This window comes from Nansenia antarctica (assembly GCF_963989245.1).
Source record: "Nansenia antarctica genome assembly, chromosome: 1".
Taxonomy (NCBI): Eukaryota; Metazoa; Chordata; class Actinopteri; order Argentiniformes; family Microstomatidae; genus Nansenia; species Nansenia antarctica.
This window is the reverse complement of record NC_137674.1, coordinates 20,902,810-20,926,333: the sequence shown is the minus strand read 5'-3', so window position 1 is coordinate 20,926,333 and position 23,524 is coordinate 20,902,810. Positions and strand designations below refer to the sequence as shown.

General features: G+C 47.8%; 1 protein-coding gene across 1 annotated transcript in view; it reads right to left on the bottom strand.

Annotated features, from left to right (window-relative positions):
• The window catches only part of btaf1 (BTAF1 RNA polymerase II, B-TFIID transcription factor-associated), a 43,808-nt gene that overhangs the window by 7,659 nt on the left and 12,625 nt on the right, over window positions 1-23,524 (bottom strand). Inside the window, exons 11-32 of the mRNA XM_080550216.1 lie at window positions 22,877-23,053; window positions 21,332-21,472; window positions 19,032-19,156; window positions 18,363-18,483; window positions 18,134-18,238; window positions 17,860-18,009; window positions 16,465-16,607; window positions 15,859-16,033; window positions 12,238-12,441; window positions 11,438-11,858; window positions 10,815-10,999; window positions 10,571-10,727; window positions 10,085-10,194; window positions 9,211-9,412; window positions 8,397-8,545; window positions 6,446-6,598; window positions 4,990-5,111; window positions 3,195-3,362; window positions 3,001-3,078; window positions 2,774-2,903; window positions 1,261-1,402; window positions 330-460 (exon numbers count right to left, since the gene is read on the bottom strand). Of these exons, the coding sequence (XP_080406342.1) occupies window positions 330-460; window positions 1,261-1,402; window positions 2,774-2,903; window positions 3,001-3,078; window positions 3,195-3,362; window positions 4,990-5,111; window positions 6,446-6,598; window positions 8,397-8,545; window positions 9,211-9,412; window positions 10,085-10,194; window positions 10,571-10,727; window positions 10,815-10,999; window positions 11,438-11,858; window positions 12,238-12,441; window positions 15,859-16,033; window positions 16,465-16,607; window positions 17,860-18,009; window positions 18,134-18,238; window positions 18,363-18,483; window positions 19,032-19,156; window positions 21,332-21,472; window positions 22,877-23,053 (3,489 nt within the window). The remainder of the gene's footprint in view (window positions 1-329; window positions 461-1,260; window positions 1,403-2,773; window positions 2,904-3,000; window positions 3,079-3,194; window positions 3,363-4,989; window positions 5,112-6,445; window positions 6,599-8,396; window positions 8,546-9,210; window positions 9,413-10,084; window positions 10,195-10,570; window positions 10,728-10,814; window positions 11,000-11,437; window positions 11,859-12,237; window positions 12,442-15,858; window positions 16,034-16,464; window positions 16,608-17,859; window positions 18,010-18,133; window positions 18,239-18,362; window positions 18,484-19,031; window positions 19,157-21,331; window positions 21,473-22,876; window positions 23,054-23,524) is intronic.

Sequence of the window (23,524 nt, the reverse complement as noted above, 5' to 3'; positions counted from 1 at the left end):
AGACAAGGCTTAAGCCTAGTCCTGGACTAAATCACACTTTCAATGTAAAATCTCCATTGAAGATGCTTTTTAGTCCAGGATTAGGCTTAAGCCTTGTCTGTGAAACTGGCCCTACGAGTTTTACAAAGGTTTTGAGCAGTGCCAGACTAAGTGTTTGTACATCGAGGTGAGTATGCGGCTCAAAAAACATGTTTTTTTGTTTTGTTTTTTCAAACGCCGTGGTATCGGATCGGTACTCGGTATCGGCAAGTACTGCACGGTCAGGTATCGGTATCGGGATCAAAAAATGGTATCGGAACAACACTAATCCCAACGGGCCTGAGCTGTACCTGCAGAGGGCTGAGGGTGCAGTAGTAGTCCTGGATGATCTTGGGGGGCAGGTCCTGCAGGACGTCCTCCTTCATCCTCCTCAGGAGGAAGGGCAGCACCTGCCGATGCAGAGCCTCCATGGCCAGCACGCCTGGAGGTAAGACATACTCACTTTACCTCATAACACCTTCCCTGTCTCACTCTACCTCATACCACCCTCCCTGTCTCACTCTACCTCATAACACCCTCCCTGTCTCACTCTACCTCATAACACCCTCCCTGTCTCACTCTACCTCATAACACCCTCCCTGTCTCACTCTACCTCATAACACCCTCCCTGTCTCACTACCTCATAACACCCTCCCTGTCTCACTTTACCTCATAACACCCTCCCTGTCTCACTCTACCTCATAACACCTTCCCTGTCTCACTCTACCTCATAACACCCTCCCTGTCTCACTCTACCTCATAACACCCTCCCTGTCTCACTCTACCTCATAACACCCTCCCTGTCTCACTACCTCATAACACCCTCCCTGTCTCACTCTACCTCATAACACCCTCCCTGTCTCACTCTACCTCATAACACCTCCCTGTCTCACTCTACCTCATAACACCTCCCTGTCTCACTCTACCTCATAACACCCTCCCTGTCTCACTCTACCTCATAACACCCTCCCTGTCTCACTACCTCATAACACCCTCCCTGCTGTCATATAAGGTGACATCACACACGCAGCCATATAAGGTGACATCACACACACAGCCATATAAGGTGACACCACACACACAGCCATATAAGGTGACATCACACACACAGCCATATAAGGTGACACCACACACGCAGCCATATAAGGTGACACCACACACACAGCCATATAAGGTGACACCACACACACAGCCATATAAGGTGACATCATAGCTGAGAGGAAATCAGCTCTCTGGTCCTACCTGCTTCCTGCTCACGAGAAGAGCTCTTGGCGTCGCGGCTAGCCAGGATAGGCTTCCCGTAGCGGGCCGCAAACTGGCGCTCCGTGCCCAAGAAGCCCGGCATGAGGAAGTCAAAGAGCGACCACAGCTCCAGAACGTTGTTCTGAGAAGACCAGGGTGGGGGTGGGAGAAAGAAAAAGCAGAGTTATATCTACACTCAATTGAATTGCCAAGATTTGGTAGTAGGCATAATGCTTGGGCTGAACAAGTCTACATTAGATCAACATCAGCAGATGCATAATTGCAGGAGGCATCATTTCACTATTTCGTCCGACGCTACACTCAGAAACTATGAAAATCAAACAGCGAAAACATTGGTGGGAGAAGGAATCATTTCCCCAGCGATGATAAAACATGATAAAACATGAGGCCTGTTGATCTGAGCTGGGGGCTGGAAAGGGATTATGCTCTTCAATTAAAGCCAACATTCAAATGCCAAAACAAACCCCCCAAAAACCATCAAACACCACACCGTCTCCTCTCTCCCTCAACACTCACTCCCGCGGCCAGTCTGATAGCAGCCGCGGGGAGCGTACCGTTGTTCCCCGGGTCCTCGCGAGGGGTTTGGGCAAAGTTCGGGAAATAACGCACGGTTGTCATGTGTTTATACAGCATGGATGTTACGTGCCTAATGCCTTTGATGCGCACACTTGCTACTTGCCGCTTTCATAATTTTATTTAGCCTATATAGCACAAGTCATGCATTGCATGTAACCTCAAGTGCTGAACAGTATTAAGTAAACCACAATATATTTGCTAAAGCTTAGGGGCGACCGTGCCTTTTGCAGCCATAGACTGTCACTGCCTGGTAATAACAAGGTAGGCATATGACAGTATCCCGTCTAAAGTTTTTCACCAGCCATGGTGAGTAGGCTAGCATACCTAGTGACTGACTGACAAAGCTGACTTGACAGTAACGTTACCCATGCAGGCTGAACAATAGCGCGAGACAAGTTCTGTGAGGATATTCACACGCGGCTCGTGTGAGGAATCGCGATTACGTTACAGTTTATTCATAACATACGATTATGACGATTATTTAAATAATTAAAATTCTCCACGATTAAGTTATTGCGGGTGTTTTTATCGCGATTAACGATAAAAACGATAATCGTCCCATCCCTAGTTCCCACACCTTCTGAAACATTAAATTCAAGCACCTTTCAAGGACTTTCAAGACTCAATTCCCTCAAATTCAAGGACCCAACACGGCATAGTTTGAGACAGAACTAGTTGACAAGCTAAGTAAAACATTTTTTAATATAAATGTTTTTTTTAGAGAGGGAGTGAGAGAGAGAGAGAGAGAGGGGGGGGGGGGAATTCAAGCACTTTCAATGACCCATGTCTATTTTCAAAAACCTTTAAGACCGTGATTTCTTTTTCTCAAATTTACAAACTTTTTTTACAAACAAGGATTTCAAGGACCCGTGGGAACCCTGAGTGGTCTGCTAAACGCCACTAGACAACAGCACACCTGGATGGGCGTTCCTGACAGGATGATGCGGAAATTGGCGGCCAACTGCTTGATGGCCTTGGAGAGCTTGGTCTTCCCGTTCTTGATGACGTGACCTTCGTCCAGGATACAGTAGTTGAACTTAATATTCCTGAAAATGAAGAACGTGCATCAAACACTATGTTCTACGAGGACAAAACCTGGGGAAAAATGTATTTGTGAAAGACACGGCGAAGATAATAATTCACCTAAAAAAGTCAATGTCGTTCCGTACGACATCGTAAGAGGCTACTACGAGGTTGTGCTTTTTCACTTGGTGTTGTAACCTGCGACAGAGAAAGGAAACATTGAAATGTTGGAGCCGGTAAAGTGGCTTAATAAAGTGACTCTGTGGTGAGCTTGTGGTCATGTGTTTGGGGGGGGGGGGGTCCACAGGGCTTACCGCGCTCGCTCGGTGGGAGGGCCGGTGTAGTGCAGGGGGTTCAGGTACTCTTTGGTGCAGAACTTGCCCACCTCGTCGACCCAGTGGCCCGTGAGGGTGGGGGGGCAAACCACCAGGGAAGGGAGGGGGCCGCAGTCCACCGCCTTGGTCCTGGAGTACTCCTCTGCCCTGCACACACCACACACACACCACCATGTCACACACACACACACCACCATGTCACACACACACACCACCATGTCACACACACACACACACCACCATGTCAGACACACACCCATGTCAGACACACACCACCATGTCACACACACACACACACACCACCATGTCACACACACCACCATGTCAGACACACACCACCATGTCACACACACACCACCATGTTAGACACACACCCATGTCAGACACACACCACCATGTCAGACACACACACCACCATGTCAGACACACACCACCATGTCAGACACACACACCACCATGTCACACACACACACCACCATGTCAGACACACACCACCATGTCACACATACACACACACCACCATGTCAGACACACACACCACCATGTCACACACACACCACCATGTCAGACACACACCACCATGTCACACACACACACCACCATGTCACACACACACACCACCATGTCACACACACACCACCATGTCACACACACACCACCATGTCAGACACACACCACCATGTCAGACACACACCCATGTCAGACACACACCACCATGTCACACACACCACCATGTCACACACACCACCATGTCACACACACACACACCACCATGTCACACACCACCACCATGTCAGACACACACACCACCATGTTAGACACACACACCACCATGTCACACACACACACCACCATGTCACACACACACACCACCATGTCACACACACACCACCATGTCACACACCACCACCATGTCACACACACACCACCATGTCAGACACACACACTACCATGTCAGACACACACCACCATGTCACACACACACCACCATGTCAGACACACACCACCATGTCAGACACACACCACCATGTCAGACACACACCACCATGTCAGACACACACCACCATGTCACACACACACCACCATGTCAGACACACACCACCATGTCAGACACACACCACCATGTTAGACACACACCACCATGTCAGACACACACCACCATGTCAGACACACACACCACCATGTTAGACACACACCACCATGTCAGACACACACCATGTCACACACACACACACCATCATGTCAGACACACACCACCATGTCACACACACACCACCATGTCACACACACACACCACCATGTCACACACACACACCACCATGTCACACACACACACTACCATGTCACACACACACACCACCATGTCACACACACACACCACCATGTCACACACACACCACCATGTCACACACACACCACCATGTCACACACACACCACCATGTCACACACACACCAACATGTCACATACACACCACCATGTCACACACACACCACCATGTCACACACACACCACCAATGTCACACACACACCACCATGTCACACACACACCACCATGTCACACACACCACCATGTCACACACACACCACCATGTCACACACACCACCATGTCACTGTTGCCGTTTACGGCTCTGCAGCCAATCATAATGTGTTACGTCATCACAGCCAATCATATGGTGATATGTCATCAGTAATGGCAGGATCCCGTTCAACTTCTGACCATCGTTCAACTGGGGTTCCTGCTCCGTACCTGAGGTAGTGACCTACTCCGTACCTGAGGTAGTGGTCCCCAGCCAGGATGCAGATCGACTGCAGGGTCTTGCCCAGGCCCATGTCATCACACAGGATACCGTGCAGCTTGTACTTGTTCAGGAAGGAGAGCCAATTCACTCCATCCTGGAAAGAAAGAGAGAGAGAGATTCGTGTCACAGCCCTTCACAAAAGGATTGGCTTCGTACTCGAGAGCTTTGTCCCATATTTAATACTCAACGGTCACTCCCTAGACTGGATAGAGAGGTAGTAGTAATGACAGCACTGGTCAGTCACTGGTCATCTCCCGCCTTGATTACTGCAACGTACTCCTGGCTGGGCTCCCCGCCTCCGCCAGACCTCTGCAGCTCATCCAGAACGCTGCTGCCCGTCTGGTGTTCAACCTCCCCAAATTCTCCCATGTTACCCCTCTCCTTTGCACCCTGCACTGGCTCCCGATAGCAGCTCGCATCAGATTCAAGACCCTGTTGCTCGCCTACCAGGCAGCTAAAGGGACAGCCCCTGCCTACCTGCAGGAAATAGTCACCCCCTAAACCCCAGCCCGTTCACTCCGCTCCTCCTCCTCTGCTGGCCGACTGGCCCCACCACCTCTACACCAACACAGCAGTCATGCTGCCCTGTCACGTCTCTTCACGACACTGGCTCGCCGCTGGTGGGAGGAGCTTCCCACGCCTGTCAGAACTGCAGTCACTACCCATCTTCCGTCGGAGACTGAAGACCTCCATCTCTTCAGGTTACACCTTAACTGCTCCTCCTGAGACTTCTACTGCCCCCCAGCACTGCGTCTCCTGAAGACACATGCTTTTTCCCCATTTACTGTGTCCCCTAAAACTTCTATTGCCCCCCTTGTACTGTTTCTCCAGTGTCTATATAATAATAAAAAATGTAAATAAAAAAGTCTAGGTTTAGAAGATGGTGATAGAAGTAGATTTTTCCTTCCATCACAGAGACTGCTAATGGCCCCGGGCCTGAGCTGGATTACTCTTCCTGCTACGACTGGTGGATTGATGATTCACTTGCTTCGTCAAATGTGTTGAGTAAGTCGCTTTGGAATAAGGCGTCCGCTAAATGCCAAAAATGTAAATGACAGCAGCAGTAGAAAAGTAGCTGAACGGAAAATTCTAGAATTCAATAGGTGGTGTGTGTTAGGTCACGGTGTCCTCCTTTCCTCTAATGTAATGTTACAGTGACATACTCTGTACCCAGCGCTCTAGGCTGGAGGGAGGGGGGGGGGCAGGTGGTATTGACCAGCAGAGCTTCAGCCAACGAGTCAGCAGGTGAACAGCAGCACCGGCCCGTCCACACCACAGAACATCTGTTCTGTTCAAAAGCCATTTGTCCCCCCCCCCAACCCCCAACGCCAGATTTATCAGAATAAGCCTGGATTTTACTTTAGCAACGTTGATGGAATACCCCCCCAGGTGTGACACAGACACAGACAGACACACACCCACACCCACCTGCTGGTACTTCCTGAGCTCGGCTTTGATGGGTACAGGGATATTGTAGTTCTCAATCTTCCTCCCGTCCAGCAGCTGCTCCAGGAAGTGTCTCTCTCTGGCCTTCTGACGGATCAGGTCGTCTGACATGGTGGGAGGGTCCGGGATGCCTGCCTGGACGTCACCACACACGCACACACACACACACACACACACACACACACAACGTTAGGCTTCTGACTCCATGTCTGTAGGCGCAGAGCCTTGTTCCGTTTGTAAATGGTAATAAATGGTAAATGGACTGCACATATATAGTGCTTTTATCCAAAGCGCTTTACTACGGCCTCTCATTCACACACCAATGGCGGCAAGCTACCATGCGGCACCGGCCCGCTCACTAGGAGCAAATCAACTTTATTTGTATTTTTTTTTTCTAGCACGGAGACTGCCGAAGGCCCCGGGCCTGAGCTAGATTACTTTTCCTGCTGCAACTGGTGAACTGATTATTCACTTGCTCAGTCAAACGTATCGATTTTCATTTAAGTCGCTTTGGAATAAGGCGTCTGCTAAATGCCCAAAAGGTTCAAATGTAACTGTAGTGTCTGTAGTAAGTGTAGTAAGTGTAGTGTCTGTAGTAAGTGTAGTGTCTGTAGTAAGTGTAGTGTCTGTAGTGTCAGTTGTAAGTGTAGTGTCTGTAGTAACTGTTTTGATTGATTGATTGAAAACTTTATTAGAAGATTTGCAGAAGTAGGTACATGAAAGTACATATTACATACAAGGTCAACTAACAGGATAAAAACCCAAGAAAGCCACTGGCTTATTTCAATTGGGGTCCTTGATTCTCAATTCATCGTTACATGTAAGACCGACAAAAAAACTAGTACTATCTACAAGATAATACAGACAAATAACTAGTACTATCTACAAGATAAACATACATCCATCATGGGAAGAACAATACAACAAAACATAAGGTATGTACAGCGGGTAGGACAGGTGGGGACATACACCACAGGTGGGGGCGGGGGACAAAACACAAAGTATGTACAGTGGGTAGTTCGGGCAGGGGGACAGACATATAATATGTACAATGGGTAGTTCGGGCGGGGGGACAAAACAACAAGTATGTACAGTGACTGTAGTGACTGTAGTAAGTGTAGTGTCTGTAGTAAGTGTAGTGTTAACTGTAGTGTTTGTAGTAAGTGTAGTGTCTGTAGTAAGTGTAGTAAGTGTAGTGTCTGTAGTAAGTGTAGTGTCTGTAGTGTCTGTAGTAAGTGTAGTGTCTGTAGTAAGTGTAGTGTCTGTAGTAAGTGTAGTGTCTGTAGTAAGTGTAGTGTCTGTAGTAAGTGTAGTGTCTGTAGTGTCTGTAGTAAGTGTAGTGTCTGTAGTAAGTGTAGTGTCTGTAGTAAGTGTAGTGTCTGTAGTGTCTGTAGTAAGTGTAGTGTCTGTAGTAAGTGTAGTGTTTGTAGTGTCTGTAGTAACTGTAGTAAGTGTAGTGTCTGTAGTAAGTGTAGTGTCTGTAGTAAGTGTAGTGTCTGTAGTAAGTGTAGTGTCTGTAGTAAGTGTAGTAAGTGTAGTGTCTGTAGTAAGTGTAGTGTCTGTAGTAAGTGTAGTGTCTGTAGTAACTGTAGTGTCTGTAGTAACTGTAGTGTCTGTAGTAACTGTAGTGTCTGTAGTGTCTGTAGTAAGTGTAGTGTCTGTAGTAACTGTAGTGTCTGTAGTAAGTGTAGTATATGTAGTAACTGTAGTAAGTGTAGTGTTAACTGTAGTGTTTGTAGTAAGGGTAGTGTCTGTAGTAACTGTAGTGTCTGTAGTAAGTGTAGTAAGTGTAGTGTCTGTAGTAAGTGTAGTGTCTGTAGTAAGTGTAGTAAGTGTAGTGTCTGTAGTAAGTGTAGTGTCTGTAGTAAGTGTAGTGTCTGTAGTAAGTGTAGTGTCTGTAGTAAATGTAGTGTCTGTAGTGTCTGTAACGTACCTCCAGGGGCAGCAGGCGGATGAGCGTGGCGAAGCACTGTGTGGCCATGAAGCGGATGCTGTCACTGGGGTCGCTCATGCGGCCGAGCACCGGGACCACCAGCAGCACGATGTAGGGCACGATGCCCACCTCCAGCTGCTCCATCACGCCTGGGGGGGGGGGGTCAAGGTCAACCACCACATGGCTCTGGCGCTTCTCTCACGGACATGTTTTTTTTTTTTGGGGACAACCGTGAAACGTCAACAACGCTGTGCGATAATGCCATGGTTGTCTGAACCCCCCCCATACTCACACCTGTGTAATGCTGCGTCTTATTTCCTTACTCTTCACCAAGATGATACAGTATATAAAAAAGAAAAAATATATATAACTGCAAGCGGCAATGTGGCGTGTTCCTACAGATATGCCCCCATAACCAGAAATGGGGTGAGATTGACAGACACAGGGTAGACCTACAGACAGGTTGTAGATTGACAGATAGGGGGTAGACCTACAGAAAGGGGGGTAAGACCACACCTAATGGGCCACGTGTATATATATATATATATATATATATATATATATACATACACTAAGCTATAAAGTACCCTAGGACCACGGGTCTGTAAGGTACCAGTCATATATATATATATATATATATATAATAAAAAAGAATAATAATAAAACAATATAGCGTTGGTACCATTCCATTCCCATATAAATCCATGTGGAAAAAGTGCCTACTTTAGGAAACTGGGTGGCGAGGTGTGAGGCAGCAGATGGTACATGTGGTGAGTTGTGTGTGTGTGTGTGTGAGGGTCTGAGTGAAGGATACAGGCCATGGCCTCGATGGCCCCCTCCTGCTTGGTGGCGTCCTCGATGGCCCCCAGCCACGGCAGCACGCGCCCCAGGAACAGGTTCATGGTCTCCATGGTAGCGATCTTACTGAGCACGCCCACGCAGCGCGCCGCCATGTGACGCACGGCCGTGTAGGGGTGGCGGAGGCAGGTGAACAGGTGGGACAGATGCTCCAACAGCTGAGTGACACACACAAACACACACACACACACCTTACCATTCCTGTATAATTAGCCTAAAAGGCGGGCCGTCAGATGGTTAAGAGGCTACGACGTTTATTTATTTGACAAACAACCTACAACCGAGAGTTTTTAACCAAAACAACCTACAACCGAGAGTTTTTAACCAAAACAAGCAGAAGAGCTCATATAACTCCTATTTTAGAGACTCTACACTGGCTGCCTCCACACTTAACTGCCTGTTAAGTTCAGAATAGATTTCAAGAACCTTCTGCTCATTTATAAAGCTCTCACTGGCATAGCACCAGAATATCTGAAAGACCTTTTGCTAGCATATCAGCCCAATAGAGCTCTCAGGTCTTCTGACGCTGGCTTTCTCTGTGTACCACATGTACAAAAGAACAGATTTGGTGAGGCTGCATTCTCATTTTATGCACCCAGATTGTGTCTTCACTGCCAGTTTACATTAGGGATGCAACCTCAGCAAATGTTCAAGTCAAGACTAAAAACCCATCTTTTTAATATAGCCTTTAAATTAAAAAAAGTATTAAATTATGATTATAGAATGATTGGAGCACTTTGAGCGGCAACGTTTGCAGGAAAAGCGCTATACAAATAAAAGTTATTATTATTACAGAGTTGACTTAGTAGTGCAGATGAAGCAGTTCTTACCAGAGGTTTGAGCTGAGGGGCCATGGCCCCAGCCGTGACCTCCAGCACCTGCAGAGAGTTGACCAGCTCCTGGGCAGCAGTATCTCCCCTCTCCAACTGGAGCTTGCCATCTGGAATCCAGAGAAGATATTAAGAAAAATGTACTTTCTGGTCCACCGACCAAGGTGAAAAACGTCACCGTAAATCAGATATTTTACCGGCTAACGTCATCGATTGCAATTGGTTTCACATTTATTTGTGTTGGTCTCAATCTCATTGTCATTTTATTCTAAAGTATTGAATGAGTATTAGATGAATGAGTAGTAGATGAGTCTGCACGTATGAGTCACGTATGAGTCTGCACGTAAAAATATACATTCACATTTACTATCGCACTGTTTCAGCCAAAACTATGTTGCATCTTTCCCTCTTGGCCAGTCAAGACAACCACTATGTGACAGTCGTTGTGTTGCAATGGGCAGTAACACATCAAGGTTGTAAGTGTACCAATGCCTTGGTTGTCCTCCACCACCGCCCTCAGAGGTCCCACCATAGACTCCCACAGATAGGGCAGTGACTCGGTCAGCTCCGGACCAAAATGCTTGGCAACCGTTGTCAGGGAGAACTCGGCTCCCCTTCTCTGGACAAGACCGGGCTTTTTACTCTGCAAAAAAGGTAAGAGGAACAGTCATTATCTTAAACACGGCCTAACTCGTGGGTACATGTTTGGTGTCTCTCTGGTCTGACTCACCTCCTCTGTGTCTGTGGTGATGGTGCTGCCTGGGGGCAGCTCGGTGGTGGGGGTCTTGGGAGGTTTGGGGGCGGGGCCTCTCTTGCTAGTGATGGCGAAAGCTGCTCTCTGGTGACGGTACAGGGTGATGATCCCTTTCGTTTTGTTGACCATGTGGTACATGCAGTCTTTCTCAGACACACCAGCTAGTGGTAAGAGAGAGGGGAGAAAACAAACACATTAACTCAAAACATAACCCCTATAACACCCTGGTAATGGTGAAGTAGCGTGGTTAACACTTGATCAGCCATTTGATCCCTGTGAGTAAAAAAAAATTCTATCTTTGCACTTGATCAAATTTCAGGACCCTCCTTTCATGACCTTTCCTAGATATGTGCATTCTACCACGCAGTATCCTTACATTCTCTAAATCACATCAGGTTAAGCTAGTATGAAGCTATTTTGCAGTTTTTCTGTGTAGGAAGCAGGCTAATTTGCAAGCGGCCAACTAGTGGTCGTTGTGTGTAAATAGCAGCTTGAGCATTGTAAAGTGGCGGCCCCTATTTGACCCCCGAGGAAGCTCTTTTAGTAGGTAAAAAGGCACGGCTGTTCTAGTGTTAGTCAGACGAGGATGTGTGCCTTGCCTTTGGCGGTCTCCTGGGAGGGGGGGACGGGGAAGGCGGAGCAGGGCGTGAGCAGGGGGTCCACGCACACGGAGGAGCAGAGGTTTTTGATGATCTTGGGGTTGGGGCAGGGCTGGCGGGCGGCGCACTGCTGCAGCAGCTTGGCGATGAAGGAGGCGGCGTAGCCCTGCACCAGGGTGTTCTCCTCCCGCTTAGCGGCCTCCATCAGAGGCCGCACCACGGGGTTCAGCTTGTCGGGCAGCGCCTGCAGGTTGACCACGGCGCAGGCGGTGAACATGTGGACGCGCAGGTGCAGCTGCTGCCACTCGGCGCTGGTCTCCGCCACCGTGGAGAGGGTCTGCTGCCGCTTGCTGTCCAGGGGCTGGTACTGCTTGGACTTGAAGTTCAGAGCCCCTGTGAACTCTGTAAAGACGGTGGTCACCTAACAAGAGGCAAGAAGACAGGGTTTCAACATTCTGCGTAAAACGGAGTAACGCAACCTGCGTCAATCCGGGGTGTACAGAGACAGAGGGCCCCCCCCCCCCCCTTGGCTTCCGCAAAAAAACACAGCACAAAAGGTTCCTTCAGCGAAGTTTCAGTAAGGTAAGTGGCTGAGGTCAGGTCATGAGTGGGAGGTAGAACTGAATATTTTGGGCTCCTTTAACCCCCCCATGCAGGGTCTGCGTCAGAACCTACTAAAGTTAAAATGATTCCATTCTATAAACGCCACCACCAGAGATGATACAAAGCACTAAGGCGATACAACCGGCTTTTTGATCTTCTAGGAGATTCTAAACACAGAGCGTGAGACGGGGCCTCACCAGCTCGTTGGCCTGGTCGATGGTGAACACGCTGCAGTTGAGACGCTCTCGCACGTCTATCTGGACTTCTGCCAGCAGGGCGATGAGCTGCTTGCACTCGTTCTGCATGCGTGTGAAGGGGATGGCGATCTCGTCGTAGTACAGCTGCTCTGTGAGGATGGCCAGCAGGCGTGGCAGGACCATGGAAGACACCACCTGACACTCCTGAGGGGGGAGGGAGAGAGAGATTCATTGAAATATATCGTTGTTCTGTGTCTTATTTGGGTTCAAACTGTGTGGCCTACAAACCAGTTTCTATTGAAACCACTTGTGTTTGGCTTCGTTCACACGGCAGGTTTTGATGCTCAATTCCGATTTTCTTACACAGATCCGATTTTTTGGTTTGGCAGTTCACATTACTTTTAAAATGTGACCTATATTTGACCTACATTGACTCCCGTGTGAACATTCCATGGCCCTGAACAGACCCGCATGTGCAGAAGGACAATAACAATGACGTCAGGAAGTCACGCGCAGCGCACTGTTTACAGAAGTAACCATGGATAACATAACATTATAATCGGTTTCATTTTCAAGTTTTTGTGCAGCGGAAGCCGGCAAAGATATGAGCAAGTGGTCAAAAGAAGAAGAAAAGAGAGCCAAATGCTTAGCTATGGCTTTTTGTAGAGCACTCGCTCCTATACTTGTGTCTAGAGTGCAGGGTTGCGCGTTACCGCCGAATGGGCTACTGGATTTAGCGGTTATAGACTGGTTAGGCTGTAAATTGTCAATCCCATCTGGCAACCCTGCTAGAGTGACGTAAAAGTCGCATTAAACGCGACTTGACAGTTCAGACGGCGGGCGACTTGCTAAATATCAGATATGTATCCGATATAATACAACCTCTGAACATGACCCAGGTCGGATTTAACAAAGTCAGATTTCATGTGACTTGCGCTGTTCACACGGTCATGCATAAATCAGACCTGAGTCACATGTCGGATTTGGGTCACATTTCACAGCCGTGTGAACGAAGCCGAAGACTCCTGACAATAAGACAAGGGTCTATCTGTGGGAGTCCATTGAGGAAGGCCTGGGCACTAAGAATACTAAGTATCTTCTCTTCCATTTTGATTGTTGTCTTGTCATATTTGTCTACTTTGAGTGCACTTAGCAACTCCAACTTATGTTTGTCCATTAACCCTGTACCCCTCTACTGACTAATATCACAATGTGCTTTCTCCCTATTCCTGTTCTTCTGTCACTCATGAGGACACATAGACGCTACATCCCTCTCGCAACCCTTCCAAACTCATCTATCCACCTTCTTCAACTGACCATGACTTCATTGTCGCGGGAGGTCTTTGGAACTGCCATCTCAGCTTATGCTTCGTTCATGTCCCTCAACTTCCTCGCTCTCACTGAGACCTGGATCTGTCCCCCACCACCCTCTCTTCTTCTTTCCTATCCTCCCTACCCTCTGTTAAATCCTTCTCCCTTCTATCCACTGACTCAGCATCCTCCACCCTCCTGTCCTCTCTCACCTCATCCTTCGACGCCCTCTGTCCACTAACCTTGAAGCCAGCACGATCCTTTCCACGTGCTCCCTGTCTCTCTGAAACGCTACATGCTTGTAGAATAGAGCTCACGCTGCTAACACCCCTTCCAGACACTCTGCACTACACTCGGTCATCTTTTTCCTCCCTCTCCCCTGATGAGTGTCACACTGATCACATCCAAGCGGGCAACCACCTGCCTTCTCGATCCCATCCCCTCCCCTCTTCTCCAATCCATTTCCGCCGATATCCTTCCTTACCACCGTAATCAACTCCTCCTTATCCACAGGATCTGTCCCGGCTGCCTTCAAGATGCCTTCAAGCCAGAATCAAGCCTCCTAAAGAAACCAACCCCTGACCCGTCCTCTGTCCACAACTACAGACCGGTATCCGTTCTCTCCTTCCCTTCCAAACTCCTTGAACGTGCTGCATCTAAACAACTGACTGACTATCTCCGGAAGATGGAACATCTGGACCCCCATCAATCCGGCTTCAAGGCTTGGCACTCCAGAGACTGCCCTCCTTGCCGTCATGGAGGCCCTCCACTTTGCTCAAGCTTTCTCCCTCTCCTCTGTTCTCATTCTCTTGGACCTGCTGCCTTCGACAGTCAACCACCAGATCCTTCTCTCCATCCTTTCAGAACTGGGCATCTCTGGCACCGCACACTCCTGGTTTGCTTCCTACCTGGCGGGTCTCTCATACCAGGTGACTTGGAGAGAATCGTTGTCTTCACCACAAACCCTCACCACAGGGGTACCCCAGGGCTCTGTCCTAGGGCCCCTACTGTTCTCCCTCAATACCATGTCTCTCGGCTCGGTAATCTCCTCACATGGGTTCTCCTACCACTGCTACGCAGATGACACTCAACTCTTCCTGTCCTTCCCACCCTCTGACCTACATGTGGCAACACATGTCTCTGCATGTCTCGCTGACATCTCTACGTGGATGTCAGCCCACCATCTCAAGCTCAACGTTAACAAGACTGAGCTAATCTTCATCCCTGGGAAAGCCTGCCCTCTCCAAGACCTCTCCCTCACAGTGGAGAGCTCTACTGTAACCCCCTCCGTGACAGCCAAGAACCTTGTAGTGATCCTGGACAACCGCCTATCCTGTGCGGAGAACATCGCAGCGACAGCACACTCCTGCAGATTCTTCCTTTACAACATCAGAAGGATAGATCATTCCTCACTAGAGAAGCAGCGCAACTCTTGACCCAGTCACCTCCCGCCTTGACTATTGCAACGCATCTCCTCGCCTCCGCGAGCAGACCTCTGCAGCTCATCCAGAATGTTGCTACCCGCCTGGTGTTCAACCTCCCCAAATGTTCTCATGTAACCCGCCTCCTTCGACCCTGCACTGGCTCCCTATAGCAGCTAGCATCAGATTCCAGACCCTGGTGCTCGCCTACCAGGCAGAAAAAGGGACAGCTCCTGCCTACCTGCAGGCAATGGTCACCCCCCAAACATCAGCCCGTTCACTCCGCTCCGCCACCTCTGCTGGCCGACTGGCCCCACCACCTCTACGCCAACACCGCAGTCACGCTGCCCGGTCACGTCTCTTCACTATACTGGCTCCCCATAGGAGCTGGTGGAATGAGCTTCCCATGACTGTCAGAACTGCAGAGTCACTACCCATCTTCCGCCGGAGACTAAAGACCCATCTCTTCAGGGTACACCTTGACTCCTCCTCCTGAGACATCTACTAACCCCTAGCACTGTGTCTCCTGAGACACCTGCTTCCCCCTATACTGTGTCTCCTAAGATTACTACTCCCCCCCGTTGTACTGTTTCTCCAGTGCCAAAATATATATTTCTTTCTTCTATCACGACAACTGCCAATGAGCTAGATTACTCTTCCTGCTACGACTGATGAATTGATGATTCCCTTGCTTAGTCAAATGTATCGATGGTAAGTCGCTTTGGAATAAGGCGTCTGCTGAATGCCAAAAATGTAAATGTAAAAATGTTATTGAAACTGCTACTAAAACCACATATTACAAAATGAAAAACGTATTCATCAGAGCAATGAGGTGTGTAGTGATGGGAGGATTGGGGACTGTGGAGGCCAGTCTCAGGCCAGGCCTTACCATCCGGAGGGCAGCCCACTCACAGAGCACCAGGGCCACCGCGATGCGCTGCAGGGCAGACTTGGAGTTGAGGTGGAAGAGCAGCAGCTGGCCCAGAGACTCGGCTGGCCGGATCTCCTGGGTGGAGGAGTTGAGCTGCGGGTCACAGATGCAGCCACACAGAGCTCCCAGCAGTCTGGGAGAGGGAGACACACACACCATCAATGAAAGAAACCATTAGAACACAGTTTCAATCTTCCCCATCAACGGAAGTTATTCTATCGCAAACTGGAACTGGCTTCGTGCTAATTTCATCGTTTTGTGTATCATCTTTTATTATAGGGTCTAAACGTGACACTTAATCATGAATAACATGTTCTATCTTTGCACTCAATCAAATTTCAGGAACCTCCTTTCATGACTTTTCCTAGATATGTGCGTGCTACCACCCAGTATCCTTACATTTTCAGGATAAGCTAATATAAAGCTATTCTGCAGTTTTTCTGTGTAGGAAACAGGCTAATTTACAAGCGGCCAACTAGTGTACATTCTAAAGAGAAAGAGATTCTTTTAGTAGGTAAAAAGGCACGGCAGTTCTAGTGTTAAGACAGGAAGAACAAGACTAACTTGGCAGCCATGAGGCGAGCACGTGTCACCACGTAGTCCCGTGTCATGGGGTCCTCGGTCACAGTCTCCGCCCCGGCGATGTACTCCTGAAGAGTCTCCTTTACCTGAATGACTCCCTGGCGAGCCTTGACACCAGGCTTCTCCTGTAACACACAATCACAGAACCCAGGCGTCAGACCTCACACACAACCAGCTCCTCCAGAGGGACCCCTGGTGCCATGAACTTTTTCCATTTGGTGATGATTTGGCCGTACCAAAATGTTGTCACGCACTAGAAAAAATGTGTAGGCTAATCGTCTTAACCATTGCATTCAGAGACAACCTGTGCTGTGTGTGTGTGTGTGTGTGTGTTAACCAGTCTTCTTCATTACAATGGTCTTACCATTTACAAACGCATACATGCAATGCATGCATCGCCTTCTATTTGATAATACAAACATTCCAAAAACATTCATCATGCTCAAGGGACTTCCAGGCAGCATGCATAACACTGAGAAGTTTAGACCAAGACATCATGTGAATGTCGATTGGAGAGAAAATGTTTTAAACAACTATCCACACACACAAAAAAAAAGGATTTTAAACAACTATCCACACACAGTTAAGAATAGGCCTAATGTAGGCCTAAAAATACTAAGGCACCGCAGATCATGAGAAAAACGACATCTATTTTCTTACTGGACAGCGCTGTGCTGCTTTGGTGAAAGCCTCCGTTATGTATACATATGCATTCCAATATACAACATCTTCGCCACACAACTTGCAGGGTCCAAAACAGACACCTGCCAAGAGGTAAATGCGGGTAGGCTGACGTTTTTCTTGTGGTGGGTAAATCTTGCGGTAACCACCTGCCACTCTGGTGGGCGCTTGTGAATAGCAGCGCTTAGCTTTGCATCCTGAGTTTCTCTATTCGGTACCCTAATTTAGGCCTAATCATTTTAATTCGTTTTTCAAAAGAACGGACAGATGCATTAACGCTTCGACTACTATTTGTTTTCATGTAGGCCAATGGCTTTCAGTTCGGCAGGCGAAAAAAACTACCAGAGAATAGTTTTGGAGTAGTGGTGATTCTTAAACGTGACATTGTCAGGGAAATGCGCAAACAAATGTTTTGGCTGCGGTCTAGTAAACAGTTGAATGTACAATGTTCTAATGCACAGCATCTCTGACGGGCTATGAATATGCCGTTACAACAATGAGAAGGCTGAACGAACATCAAACCAGTTGGTTATGAAAACATGATGTAGACCAGCGAGCGCTCTCGGATAGTTTTCGCAGGCACTCTGGAGGCCCTGGTGATCATACCACACATCCGACACACGAGTAAACTGGCCAACTCGTACGACGCAGCTGACGGCAATGCTAAATGTGTATCCGAGTGGCCGTGGTTCTCACTTTAGAGCGAGCCTTGACCTCCAGCAGCATGTTGACGTCTATGGGCAGGTGGGAGGCTTGCATCATCAGACACAGCCAGGCGCCCATCCAGGGACAGCTGGCCGCCACCACGTACTGCTGAGGGGCCTGGCGCAACAGCCCCGTCCACACCTGGAGGGGGGGTCACAAACAGGTCGCATCATCAGCCAGGAAGCCATCAATCCCAACCTGGTGAATGTGTGTGGCATGTAAAGAGGTACGTGTGTGTGTGTGTGTGTGTGTTGTAACAACAAACCTTTTGGATAAGGTCCAGGATCTCCTGATTGCTCTCTAGGATGCAGGACTGGAAGATGTGTCGGAGCATGTCCTGCAGGATGGGGTTGAGCCAGAGCGCACAGCTCTGGAACAAAATCATTCTCTTGATCAGATAACCCCCAACCTAGTATAACGTTGACTCACTTGCTGTCTCTCTCACACACACACACACACACACACACACACACACGCCCCCCCTACCTACCTACCTGTTCAGCTTTGGATAGGAGTGTGAAGAGGGTCTCCAGCGCCGCCCTCCTGACTGATGAGATGGTGTGCCTCAGGAACGGCCAGACCCGAGGGACCAGCACCGTCAGGGACTGCTGCGTACTAGGGGGAGAAACACTTCAGTGGGTCTGGGAACCCCTTCACAAACTGTCCTCAGTCATCCAACATCTTGCATAAGAGCACTCAAATGTAAAAGGAGCAATTTGCAGGGTTCGACATTAACGGTTGCCCGATTGCCCCGGGGCAAGTGAACAATTTGCCGGGTTTGTTTGCGCGACAGCGACGACGCTGCTGGATCCTGGATCTGTGTGTCGTTGTGCAGGAAGAACAACGGACGGCGCAGGCGCCAGACCAGACTAGATGATCGTGGAGTGAAGATATTATTAATGTGTACGCGCTGATCGACAGACAGGTGGACAGGCGCGTATGCTTTAATAATATCTTCACTCCACGATCATCTAGTCTGGTCCGTTGTTCTTCCTGCACACCGACACAGTTATTTGGCCTCCTAGGCCTCCTAGGCCTCCTTGGCCTCCTAGGCCAAATAACTAACACTACAACGTTTTAGCCAGTTCATGCTATTTTCAGAAAGCGACATCTCATTTCAAACCCCTTCGGAAACCTTGTGTGTAAACCCCATGAGCACTCACCTGCACTGTTGGACCTGGGGGTAAGTGAGCAGAGAGGACAGCAGGGTCATGATGCTGTTGGTGGAAGCGGTGAGATCGTCCAGGTCAAGCAGAGCGTCCCATAGGGTGTTCACGATGAAGGGCACCTGAAGCACACAGCAGAGAACGCCTCGGTCAGAACACAAACAACCACCGTGTTCCAGGAACCTTCACGACACACCCAGGCAGTGGCGGACTGGCCATCGGGCAAGCCTGGCAAATGCCAGGAGGGCCGCGAGACTCTGGCCCGCTCAGAATGCATTATATATATATTAATTATTATTACTAATTATTTTGTCTCTGGTGATTTTCATTGAAAACAACTTATTTCAGCAGACCGCGGCCCAAAACATTCTATGGCGGCCCGGGCCGCCCGCTCGGCTCTGCGCGTAGGCCCAGGGCCTAACGGATTTTCTCATGGTCAACTCGTTGCTACGCAACACTAGATAACTCGAGTAGAAGAAGAAGAATCGAATATAAGAACGAAATGTATCTGGGCAGTAAACGACCAAAGAGTGAGGCACAGAAAAAGAGGGGGGGGGGGAATTAACGAATATATCTGTTTGCGAAGCAAGCAGGTGCCAGCAACACTCCTCAACTAGCACTAGGACTAACATTGAACTTGTGGTAGAGGGAGACGACGAGGGAGAGAATGATTGACAGGGTTGTAGAGAAAAACAAACTACTTAGTAGTCTGCTAAGTACATTAACGTAAGCTATTAGGCTCAACTGGACCTCAAGGTTTTCAGCAGGTTCGAGCAGTTCAGTGTTATAGCGTTAGCTAGCTGGCTAGATAAGTTAACTTAGGCTGTGTCCACCAACAAGCTGTATATTTAGCTAAACGGCACCAAGCTAAGGTAAATAGCTAGCTAGTGTTAGCTAGTGCTAACGTTCACCATCTCTGTAGTCAGCTCTATATCGCCAGTGGACACGCACCTAATGTCATCATTCCGTTTATAACAGCAGTTAACGTTACACTACTTTCATTTTCAGAATGAGGGAATTTGATGAGAGCGATGCAGTTAATGTGCAACAACTGGATGCAGGGAGCAAGTGTAGTTGGAAGTAGGGATGTACCGAAAGTTCGGCCACCGAATGTATTGGGCCGAAAATAGCACAAAAAAAGTACATTCGGTGTGAAAAGGCTATTGAAAGAGCTATAGACTGATGACTGCCTACTGACAAGTCATATAATTACAGCAAACATGTCGGTAGTTTGGCATCCGTCCTCTGAACGACAAGGAGAGACACATTCCAACATTGACTTCCGTTTTCGCGATTTCAAAATAAAAGCGCGAGCTAAGCGTTGTTGAAAATCAATGACACATCGCTAGTCTAGTAACACAGCTTGTTTTGTGAGCCTGCTAACAATGTAAAGTAGTGTTCTAGTTAACTAGGTAGAGTGGGGATTACTCACCGAATCCAATGCATTGCAATATTTTGGCTAAGATGCCACAGTTCAGGTTAAGTCAGTCACTGTGGATTGTTGTCGGCACTCTGAATTCATCAGCGGGGTAGTGGTGGTCTAGTGGATAGTGAGTTGGACTTGTGATCGGAAGGTTGTGAGTTCAAATCCCGCCTGAAGCCACACCACTACTAGTGTGCCCTTGGGTAAGGCACTTAGCCCTCAGTTACTCCAGGGGGAATGTCCCTGTAATTCGTAATTGTAAGTCGCTTTGGATAAAAGCGTCTGCTAAATGGCAAAATTAATTAATTAATTAATCAGCGATTGTAGTGTGTGTCAGTTGCGTGTGTTATGTGTTCCAAATGTCTACATTCGATTCTAGTCAGTCTGGTTATCTCAAGCTTTTTATGTTAACAATCCGTGTGGAGTTTGGAAATAGGGATGTTGTGTCGCAAATGCCAGGGCTGTTTTTTGATCCCAGTCCGCCCCTGCACCCAGGAAACCGGCAAAATGATGCGGGCAACTGAATCAGTCAAATCAAAATGCACTCAAGCGATCACAGACATAGGAAAGTAGGGACGTATGAATAGGATCGGGTGCTATTAGGATGTTATTGATGGAGGAAAAAAAAAAAAGGGATTCTTCCACTTGATCCAGTTCATTCATGATTCTGGGAAGGGTTCCCACAGAAATCATTTGAATATGCCATTTTTAAGGCAAGCAATGTGAGGCGGCGCTGGGGGTGTGTGTGTGGGGCCACAAAGGCACAGCTTCTCCATTCCCAATACTAGGTATGAACAAAAACGCTAGGTGGTGGTGAGGGGCAGAGAGGGGCTGTTTGGATGAAGGGTCTTTAACGCAGGGGGGGGCTTCAGACCTTGTGGGGGAGCAGCTGCACCAATCCGGCCACCACAGGGATGAGGGAGGACGCCGCCACCGCTCGCACGTCATCGTCCAGGTCCTGCAGGCCGTCTATGATGGCGGGGAGCACGCGGGGCAGCAGCACTCTGATCAGGTCCTGGCAGAGGACAAACACAGCAGAGTCAGTACAGGGTTCTCACACCTTCTGAAACATCACATTCAAGCACCTTTCAAGGACTTTCAAGACTCAATTCCCTCAAATTCAAGGGCCCAACAACGGCATAGATTTAGATAAGAATTTATATATTAGGAACCATCACAGACAACAATTAAAAAGAGAGGCTTGAATGAGTGAACACTAGATGGTCTCCTGCCTTCTCTACCACAGCAAAACAATATATTGTGAAATATGTGTAAAGTTAAGCAATACAGAGAGGAGGAGCTAAGTAAAAAAAAGAATGTATATATATTTTTTTTTTTAGAGAGAGAGAGGGGGGAATTCAAGCACTTTCAATGACCCATTTTCCAAAACTTTTAAGACCTTGATTTTTTTTTCTCTAATTCACAAACTTTCAAGGATTTCAAGGACCCATGCGAACCCTGAAGTAAGCAAGTAAAGCTTTATTTATATAGCACCTTTCAAACAAGAAATGCAGCTCAAAGTCCTTTACAACAGGATAAAAACATATACAAGCATAAAATGAATATAAAAGCAGGGGAAGTATATAAAACAAAAAGAAGGTCAAAATAAAATACAATAAAAGAGAAACAAATGTAAGAAATAAATAGATAAAACATTAATAACACGGTCTTAATCTGAGTGCCTTGCCTTGAAAATATTTAAGACTTGAATTCATGAAGTTTTTTCCTTCACTCCTCTTTAACACAGACAATGTATCAGAATCAGAATCAGAATCAGAAGACTTTTATTGCCATGACATGTAAACATGTTAGGAATTTGGTTGGAATGTATCTGATTCTCCATGACTATGACTCCATGACTATGACTATGACTCCATGACTATGACTCCATGACTATTTGTGTACAACATGTAAGGATGCATGTTAGATTTGATCATTTCTATATTGATTTAATTTGACCATCCCCACAGCCTCACGTTTGCTTTGTGTTTCTTTTCCTTCATCTTCTTTTTATCCTATTGTGTTATGTTTGTAAAGAAGCTCTATCTGTCTGAGAGTTTCTTATGAAGTGAAAATGTTCACTTAATGTTATGGGGGAGGCTGTGGCGCAGGAGCCACCGTCTAATGATCGCAAGGTTGGCTGATCGGCGTTTCAAGCCCCGGCTGGCCACATGTCGAAGTGTCCTTGGGCAAGACACTGAACCCCAAATTGCTCCCAGTGAGCGGGCCGGCGCCTTGATTGGTGTGTGTGAATGTGTGTGTGAATGGGTGAATGAGAGGCCGGTGTAAACCACTTTGGATAAAGGCGCTATATAAGTGCAGTCCATTTACCTTTTATTAAAATAAAATAAAAATAAAACACAGACAAGGTGTGGTGAGAGCAGTACAGGAAGCAGGCTGAACTCTGAGGCGGGGGTACCTGTCGGACCGCCAGGGCGTATTTGATGCCCAGGAGACCTCCGTGCCGGACCTCCCACTGGTCCTCCGTCAGAAGCTTCAGCAGGATGCCCACCGTCATGGTGACGCCGCTGTCCGTCATGTGACGCAGGCCCACGCCCAGCGTCTGGGCACAGGTCTCCCTGACGGGAGCAACCACCTGAGAGAGGAGAGGGGCAAAATATCCCCCGGTTTTTGCTTTAGCATGCCCTCTCAGATCACTTCACAGTCAAGGTTGTAACACTCACCTCGTCAGAAACACACGGTCAAGGTTGTAACACTCACCTCGTCAGAAACACACAGTCACGGTTGTAATAATAATAACCTTTATTTGTATAGCACTTTTCCTGCAAACGTTGCAGCTCAAAGTGCTTTAATCATTATATAATCATCATCTAATTATTTAGTAATTTAAAGGCAATATTAAAAAGATAGGTTTTATAATGTAAACTGGCAGTGCATTCCACAATCTGGGTGCAGAAAATGAGAATGCAGCCTCACCAAATCTCTTCTTTTGTACATGTGGTACACAGAGAAAACCAGCGTCAGAAGACCTAAGAGCTCTATCGGGCTGATATGCTAGCAAAAGGTCTTTCAGATATTCTGGTGCTGTGCCAGTGAGAGTTTTAGA